At 45.0% G+C, this 9018-nt stretch overlaps 1 protein-coding gene across 1 annotated transcript in view; it reads right to left on the minus strand.

Annotated features, from left to right (window-relative positions):
- DLG5 (discs large MAGUK scaffold protein 5) overlaps positions 1-9018 on the minus strand; it is a 137112-nt gene that overhangs the window by 46705 nt on the left and 81389 nt on the right. Inside the window, exons 6-7 of the mRNA XM_019656994.1 lie at positions 3420-3679; positions 1908-2220 (exon numbers count right to left, since the gene is read on the minus strand). Of these exons, the coding sequence (XP_019512539.1) occupies positions 1908-2220; positions 3420-3679 (573 nt within the window). The remainder of the gene's footprint in view (positions 1-1907; positions 2221-3419; positions 3680-9018) is intronic.

Here is a 9018-nt window from a genome sequence, read left to right on the forward strand (position 1 = left end):
AGGCAGACTTGACAGCCAGCCAAGGCCTCCTGCGAAGGCTGAAAGGCACGCTTGAGTGCTAGGCATGGGGTGACAGGCCACCGGATGCTAGTACTGAGGGAAGTCGGGGGTCCTTCATAATTCGCGGTGCTTTCCACATTCCTACAAAGGGCATGGTCAGTTAACCTCTGCAATTTCAAAAACCCCTCCACGTGGGCTGCTGTCCTATTACAGGCTCACCTCCTATGTGCTTGACACATTGTCCTTGGCTTTCTAGTTTAGCGACTCACTCAGTCATTTTCAAAGTTTACCTCTTCATCATTTTGTTTTTCTTATTTGATAAAATTTTCCCAACCATTAGCTCTTAGACGCCAGAGTGTGAAAATGAGCTGATGGTTTCTCTAGGACAATTACCAAGTTCTAATACATTATTTTTGCTTATTAAAAATTCCTTCATCATGGTGTTTTAAAATTTTCATCCACAGAGTAAATATTCCTTTTCATAACGGCTTTCACCTTGACAGTCTGGAAAAGTCTCACTCCCTTGGTATGAAATTGCCATTAGTTGGACCATTTTTTCCTACAAAAACAATTTCATAGGGTTTGCTCTAATCCTGACTGAGCAGCTAATAATCATCTTAATAATAAAGACTCAAATCATTCCTACTTTGTGCCGGCACTAGTCTAATTGCATTTTCAATATTAAATCATGTGATCGTCACAAGCACCCGTGAGGCAGATGCTATCATCATTTCCATCTTGTGGATGAGGAAACAGGCCCAGAAAGGCAAGAGGTCACATGACTGAGGAGGCCTTCTCTCCAAACACAGGGCCAGTGCCCCCTGCAGGCCACAGCCCCTAGCACTGGCCGGGCGTAAGGAGGTGTCACTGTCTGCAGAAAGACTCACAGGGCACCGGCCAACCCTCAGACATCAGCCCTGCCTTGTGCTGGGTCCAGGGGGCTCTGGCTGCAATAATCCAATGCCAGCTGTCCCCTGCCAATTTGCCCAACTCTAACACCTTGCTTTTCACTTCTCATAGACGAATTTTAAAGCTTGCGTTCTAACTGACCTGCACAGAAAAGTAGAGCGGAGAGGCATTTCAATGGGGAAAATGCCTGCTATGACCAAGTTCAGCAGCTCTAAACAGAGTCACACGTGGATGGAAGGGCATATCCAATCAAGGAGCCAACAGGGCACATCCACACGAGGGAGTGAGGGGTGTCAGTGAAGTGGCCGAGGGGCCAACAGGAACGATGCAGAGAAGCCACTCTGATCCCTCAGGGGTCAAGCTGAGTGGCCTAATTCCAATGCTGCTAAACCCCAGGCCCAGACCCTGGAGGCCGTCCCCTGGGGAGCAGGACAGCAGAAGGACCTCTGGCTTGGCCTAGTGTACCATCTTCCCAGCAGGAGCTGAGTGCCCCTTAAAGAGCGGATCCCTCGGAGACTAGAGAAAAGAGCCCTAAGGGTGCTCTTCCAGGCTCACAAGGCCAAAGGTACCTATGGAATTTGGCCTTGGAATCTCGCTTCTTAATGAGCAAGTCCTTAAGAAACCCATTGACTTTCAGCACAAGACTGATCAGCAATCACTTGATCACGGGTGTGAGTGTAAGAGTGTCTGTGCCTGGGGCACATGCATGTCTGGGCGTCACACCTAACTTCCTTCCTATACCGTAAGTTGTGGATGCCAACACCACAGCTGGACCTCCGCTTGTGTCCCTGTGGCCCAGACTAGAGCTGGGCACTGAGTGTAGTGAGCTCAGCAGTCACCTGGGCAGCGTCCAATAACCCAGCCAGCATGCAGGCCTGAGACGAGAAGCCCTTTGCTCTGACTCAGAAGGACGCTGCCAGTCCGGACACCGTGCACATTGCAGCCCATCCTCTCGCTGCTCTCCCAGAGGCTGGGAAGCCAGCCGCGGAGCCACCTACCTGTCGCAATGCCTCCATCTCCTCGCTGGCCGCCTTCTTCTCAGACGTGCTGCTCTTGAGCTTGGATTCGGCCAGCTCCACCTCGGTCTGCAGCTTGTCCAGCTCGGAGATGACCTGGTCGCGCTCACTCATGATGAGCTTGTACTCGCTGTACACCGCGTCCCGCTCCTCCTTGTACTTCTCGGACTCCTTGGCAGTTTTCGCCTGTGTGGTCCTCAGCTCCGTCAGCTCCGACTGCAGCAGCTCCATCTCCCACTGCAGGTCCTTGTTCTGGGCCGTGGCCTTGTTCAGCTCATGGTGGATCGCCTCGAACCTGGGGGAGAAAGGCAGCCGGGACATAGGTGGGGGGTGGGGAGGTGCAGAGACCTGCCCGGTCAGCTCCATGGTGCTGGACAGTCAAGCATGAAGTTCCGAGTGAAGTCATTCTCTACACCCCCAAGAGAAAAAAGTCACGGAGTACCAGTGCCCCTGGACCTGGAATTTTTCTCAGCCTTTACAAATACAAGTTGAACTGAGGACTTCATGCCCTCTGCTCTACTAGAAATAACAACGTATTTCTTCCACAGTTAATCTACATTATTTAAAAAACAATGCTAGAATCATAGCCTATGACAGGTAACATTATGATCATTTAATCCGACCACCTTTTTTTAGATACAGACAATAAGGAGATGTAGGTGACTGACTCAAAGTCACTAGGTTAGTATGAGAGCACAGCTCAGCCCTTCCAGGCCAGGAGGCACCTTCTACACAGGCAGGCAGCCCTGCCTATTAGAGCCTGCAGTTCTAAGGCCGCATTTCTGAAAGCGTGTTCCTTAGAACACCAACCCTGCAAGGTGCTCCATTAAAAAAACAAAACAAAACTGTATTTGTTCTCTGATGACTTACGTTTAGGAAACAATGCATCCTGTGTCCCCCTCTTGGAGAGACTAGTGCTCGGTACCAGAGTGAAGGCTCTGAGAAGTCCTGTGGCAACCTGTGGCACAGACACCGGTCTGTGTGCAACCCAGCAATTCCCAAACCTTTTTCTATCCAGAGAACTTTTCATATGAAACTGATGAATGCTCCAAGAAACTGGTATTCTGCATGAATGTACCTTATGAAATACTGTTTGAGGGCAGGGCTCACATTCCTGCAGATTATATACCTTAATAAAACATAAAATTTTAGAGAAACAATGCCTAAGACAACTAACTTTCCTATTTGCTAGGTGGGAGACTGACACACAGGGGCAAGGCTTGTGGGGAGACTTAGGAAGCCGGATGGTCAGTACACCCGAAAGTTGTTCACATAGGAGGAAGAACAACCCCAAGACACACTGAGCATCCAGAAAATGTTTCCTGGCTGTAAGTATTTTTTTGATTGGAAAAGCACCATCTGCTGTGCTGTTTCACTCTCTAGAAGTGCGTGGGAGCCTTGCAGATAACCACAAGCCCAGGGGAGAGTGGCCCCAGGGCAAAGAAGCTGTGCGCGGCCCTCAGTGTCCTCCTCCCTCTGGTCTCCAGCTCCTACCTCCGCAGGGAGAGGGCGCACTGGTGCTGCAGCTGGATGGCCGTGTCCCTCTGCTGGGTAAGCATCTCCGTCTGCTTCAGCAGGCGCTGGTTCTCTTCCTCCAGCTGCTCCAGGCGGCTCAGGTCCGAATTGTGGATGGCCACTTTCTCACTATACCTCTTCCGCAGGGCGTCATAGTCCTTCTTAACCACCTCCAGCTTGTCCATGGCCGTGTCGTATAGCTTGTTGAGAATTTCTGATGACCCATTGTGCTTCAACACCTGGGGACCACACAGTTACACTTACCAAGGGTCTGAGGGCAGGAGGAAGAACAGACTGACCACTCTCACCTCCCTGCATCTGGGCGTAGAAATGCTGACAAGGGAGGGGAGGCCACACCGTCTGGTTGTCAGGGTCTTGCAGTTTGATTCCACAGGCCCTATAATCTTACTGGGTAATTCATGCATTCAGAAGCATTTAAGTAATGTGCGGAAGACAAGTACCCTAGCAGGCCTGAGACTTCTAGCCTTACAAAGGCCAGCTTGCCAGTTACCCCTTGGCTGGTACCTAGGAACTTGAGTGGCAAATACTGGGTTGTCGGAAAAGTCATGATGCTTTTTTGCAACGAAAAACATAGAAAAAATACGTCATGACTTTTGCAACAACCCAGTAGTTCCCTACACTGATCTAACACTTTCCCCAAGTGATGAGGGCTCCCTGTGCCTAGACCAGGCAGACAGTGTGGCTTAGGCTGAACATCTGCCTTCTCCTGGGAGTCTGAAATCTCCATACATACTAGGCAGCAGTGCCTATGGGGCCAGCCCCCAGGAAGAAGCCTGGGCAGGGAGTATCTCATAGCTTCCCTGACAACACCACTTCACGTGCGCTCTCATGAGTCGGTGTTGTGAGATCTGACATGTCCTGTGTCACTGCATAAGGATGGCTTTTGGAACCTGCACCTGGTTTCCTCTGGACTTCGCCCCACGCACCTCTTCCCTTTACTGATTTTGCTTTGTGTCCTTTTGCTGACATAAATTTTAGTTGTTAATATGATTATATGCTGAGTCTTGTGAATCCTCACAGCAAATCACCAAACCTGGGGTGGTGTTGAGGACCCCCAACATGAGTACCTGACATGTCCTAGTGATGTTCTAGATGCTGGTGATGTCAGACATACAAAGACTGTGGCTAATGGACCTTTTGTCCTGAAGGGAAGATACAAACGCACAGATAGACAGACAGATAGGTAGACAAAAGGTAGAGAGTGAAATAGACCAAATAAAATCACTTCCAAGCATAATAAAGGCCACCAAGGAAATACAAAAATAAAATAGAAAATGGAGCTGGAGACTTCTGAGCAGCAGATTAAAATGTGTGAGAGAGGCTAAGGCCTGAGGAGGCCTCTCTCAGGTGACTTCTGAGCTTGGGTGCGGCGGCCAAGAGCACACCCGGCAGCAGGGTGAGCGAGTGCAAAGGCCGAGGTGGGACACACCAGAGGGTTCTGGGCACAAAGAAAGGGTGGGACACAGTAACTGGAGGCCAGTGAACAAGTAGCAGTGGGTTCAAAAGAAGGCTAGAGAAGTGGGCAAGGCTTCAAGGCTCAGGCAAAAAGACTATATCCTGAGGGAGATGGGAATCGTAGGAGGGTTTTAAGCAAGAGAGCAAATTACGGGTTCTAAAGTTCACTCAGGGTACTGTTCTAAAGAATAAAAAACAAAAAGACCAGTTAAGAGGTTGTCGGGGGGCTTTGACTTCTGCTAAGCACCTCAGGGGATCTGAGCCCTTGAGCAGGTCACTCCACATCTCTGGCTTTCGGTTGCCTTATTGGTCAAATGACAGGACTGAACCAGAAAAGCTTGCTTCCCTGTGCAAGTTCCAACAGTCCTGAAATCACTGGGCTCATTCACCGTGGACCCTGCATTATCAGAAGATCTTCGCAGCCCAGAAGACGAGAACCTGGGACTATTAAATACAAGCATACCTCAGTTTATTGCGCTTCACAGGTATTGCATTTTTTACAAACTGAAGGCATGACCCTCCACCAGCAAAAGATGACGCCTGGCTTTACTGCAGTGGTCTGAAAAAGAGCCCACAATACGCCTATATAAAAAGAGCCACGGTACGCCTATATTCCATTTGGAGGGAGGGTTAGCCCTCAAAAATACAATTAACACAAAAAGCCCAGGAAGAGCTAATGTAGACATCAGAATCATAGAGACACGGAAAGTGAGATAATTTCTCTAAGACCTAAGCATTAGATCCTAGGACTACAAAGTATTGGAGATAAAGGGAATCTCAGAAATCAACTAATTCGGGTCTTTTAGGCTTTTTCCTGGGTTTTTTTAGTGGAAAACTCTTTCCTTCAAAGCAAATCTTATGGGTGACTTCCGGTAAGATGGCGGAATAGACAGACGCTGTGCCAACTGTCTCCCAGGATCACACAAAAATTACAAATAATTTATACAACATTCAATCTCGGAAGTCCCCTGAACATTTGATGAAAGAATCTCTAAACAAAGGACTTAAAGAGGAGGCCACATGGAGTTTGGTAGGAAGGGCAGGGATGAGAGAGGGCGAACCCCATGATGGACACCTCAGTGGTGGGGAGGCTTCTCCGGTTGGGGGAGAGACCCTCCGGCCCCATACCGCGCTCACCAGCCCAGAGTTACTTTGCCAGAAAGAGGAGTTCTACGATAGCTGGAAGTGGAAAATTGTGAGGACTCTCTTTGTTCAACTCGGTGAGGCTGAGGGCAGCTGGAGAGACAGTAAGGCCAGCAAACGGACTCGCTTGCTGGTAAGCACGCACCTGGTTCCTGGTGGAAGGAGTAGCTGTGTGAGCGGGGCCCAGGAGCCTGCGGGAAGGACTGAACTGAGCACCTTTGGCGCGGGAGCTGGAAGTTTTGGGACCATTGTTTCCCTGGTGTGGAGCATGCACACGAGAAGTGTACAGGAGGGTGCCATGAATATACATTCTTCTCAAGTGCACATGGAACATTTTCCAAGATAGACCACATGTTAGGCCACAAAACAAGTCTCAACAAATTTAAGAAGATTGAAATCATATCAAGCATCTTCTCTGACCACAATGCTATGAAACTAGAAATCAATTATAAGAAGAAATATGGAAAGCACACAAATACATGGAGGCTGAGTAACATGCTACTAAATAGCATGTGGGTCAAAAATGAGATCAAGGAGGAAATCAAAAGATACCTTGAGACAAATGAAGATGAAAATACAACAACTCAAAATCTATGGGATGCAGTGAAAGCAGTCCTAAGAGGAAAATTTACAGCAATGCAGGCCTATCTAAAGAAACAAGAACAATCTCATATCAACAGACTATCTTTATACCTAAGGGAACTGGAGAAAGAACAGCAAAACAAGCCCAAAGGGAGTACAAGGAAGGAAATAATAAAGACCAGAGCAGAAATAAATGAAACAGAGACCAGAAAAACAATACAAAAGATCAATGAAACCAAGAGCTGGTTTTTTGAAAAGATAGACAAAATCAACAAACCCTTAGCCAGACTCGCCAAGAAAAAGAGAAAGATGACCCAAATTAATAAAATCAGAAATGAAAGAGGAGAAGTGAGAACAGATGCCACAGAAATACAGGAAATTGTAAGAAAATACTACGAGCAACTATATGCCAACAAATTCGACAATCTGGAAGAAATGGGCCAATTTCTAGAAACATACAATCTACCAAGTCAGAACCAAGAAGAAACAGAAACTCTGAACAGACTGATTACTACCAAAGAAATTGAATCAGTAATCAACAAGTTTCCAACAAACAAAAGTCCTGGACCAGATGGCTTCACAGGCGAATTTTACAAAACATTCAAAAAAGAATTAATACCTATTCTCCTCAAACTATTCCAAAAAATACAGAAGGAGGGAAGCCTCTCAAGCACATTTTATGAGGCCACTATTACTCTGATCCCAAAATCAGACAAAGATATTACAAAAAAAGAAAACTACAGGCCGATATCCCTAATGAACATAGACGCAAAAATCCTCAACAAAATACTAGCAAACGGAATTCAGCATTACATTAAAAAGATCATACACCACGATCAAGTGGGATTCATTCCTGGTATGCAAGGTTGGTTCAATAGCCACAAATCAATTAATGTAATACATCACATTAACAAAATGAAAAATAAAAATCATATGATCATATTAATAGATGCAGAAAAAGCAGTTGACAAAATCCAGCAGCCATTTATGATAAAAACTCTTAGCAACCTGGGAATAGTGGGATCATATCTCAACATAATAAAGGCCATATATGATAAGCCCACAGCAAACATCGTATTCAATGGGAAAAGGCTAAAAGCTTTCCCCTTAAGATTAGGAACAAGACAAGGCTGCCCACTTTCACCACTTCTATTCAACATAGTTCTGGAAGTTCTAGCCACAGCCATCAGACTAGAAAATGAAATAAAAGGCATCCAAATTGGAAAGGAGGAAGTAAAATTGTTATATGCAGTATAACATCATTATATGCAGATGACATGATACTATATAGACAGAGTCCCAAAGACTCCACCAAAAAACTGGTAGAACTGATAAATGAATTTAGTAAGGTAGCAGGATACAAAATTAACATTCAGATATCAGTTGCATTTGTATGCACCAATAATAAACTATCAGAAGAAGAAATCAGAAAATCAATCCATTTTACAATTACGTCAAAAACAATAAAATATCTAGGAATAAATTTAACCAAAGAAGTAAAAAACCTGTACTCAGAAAATTATAAGACACTGAAGAAAGAAATAAAAGATGATACAAATAAATGGAAACACCTACCATGCTCGTGGATAGGAAGAATTAATATAGTTAAAATGTCAATACTACCTAAGGCAATATATAGATTCAATGCAAGTCCTATCAAACTACCAAGGACATTTTTCTCAGAAATAGAACATATAATCCTAAAATTTATGTGGAACCATAAAAGACACCGCATAGCCATGGCAATCTTGAGAAATAAGAACAAAGTGGGAGGTATCATGCTACCCGACATCAAATCATACTACAAGGCTACAGTAATCAAAACAGTATGGTACTGGCATAAAAACAGACACATAGACCAATGGAACAGAACAGAAATAAACCCATCCATATACAGTCATTTAATCTATGACAATGGAAGCAAGAATTTACACTGAAGTAAAGATAGTCTGTTTAATAAATGGTGCTAGGAAAATTGGACTGACGTCAAAAAAATGAAAATGGACCACCTACTTATACCATATACGAGAACAAATTCAAAATGGATTAAAGACTTGAATGTAAGACCTGAAACCATAAAACTCCTAGAAGAAAACATAGGGAGTAAATTTGCAGACACTACCCTCAGTAATATTTTTACTGATACATCCCCTTGGGCAAGGGAAACAAAAGAAAAAATAAACATATGGGATTACATCAAACTTAAAAGTGTTTTCACAACAAAGGAAACCATCAATAAAACAAAAAGGAAGCCTACTGAACGGGAGAAGATATTTGCCAACGATATATCTGATAAGGGGTTAATATCCAAAATTTATAAAACACTCATTCAACTCAACACCAAAAAAACAAACAACTCAATTAAAAAATGGGCAGA

The sequence above is a fragment of the Hipposideros armiger genome, unplaced genomic scaffold (assembly GCF_001890085.2).
Source record: "Hipposideros armiger isolate ML-2016 unplaced genomic scaffold, ASM189008v1 scaffold_272, whole genome shotgun sequence".
Classification (NCBI taxonomy): Eukaryota; Metazoa; Chordata; class Mammalia; order Chiroptera; family Hipposideridae; genus Hipposideros; species Hipposideros armiger.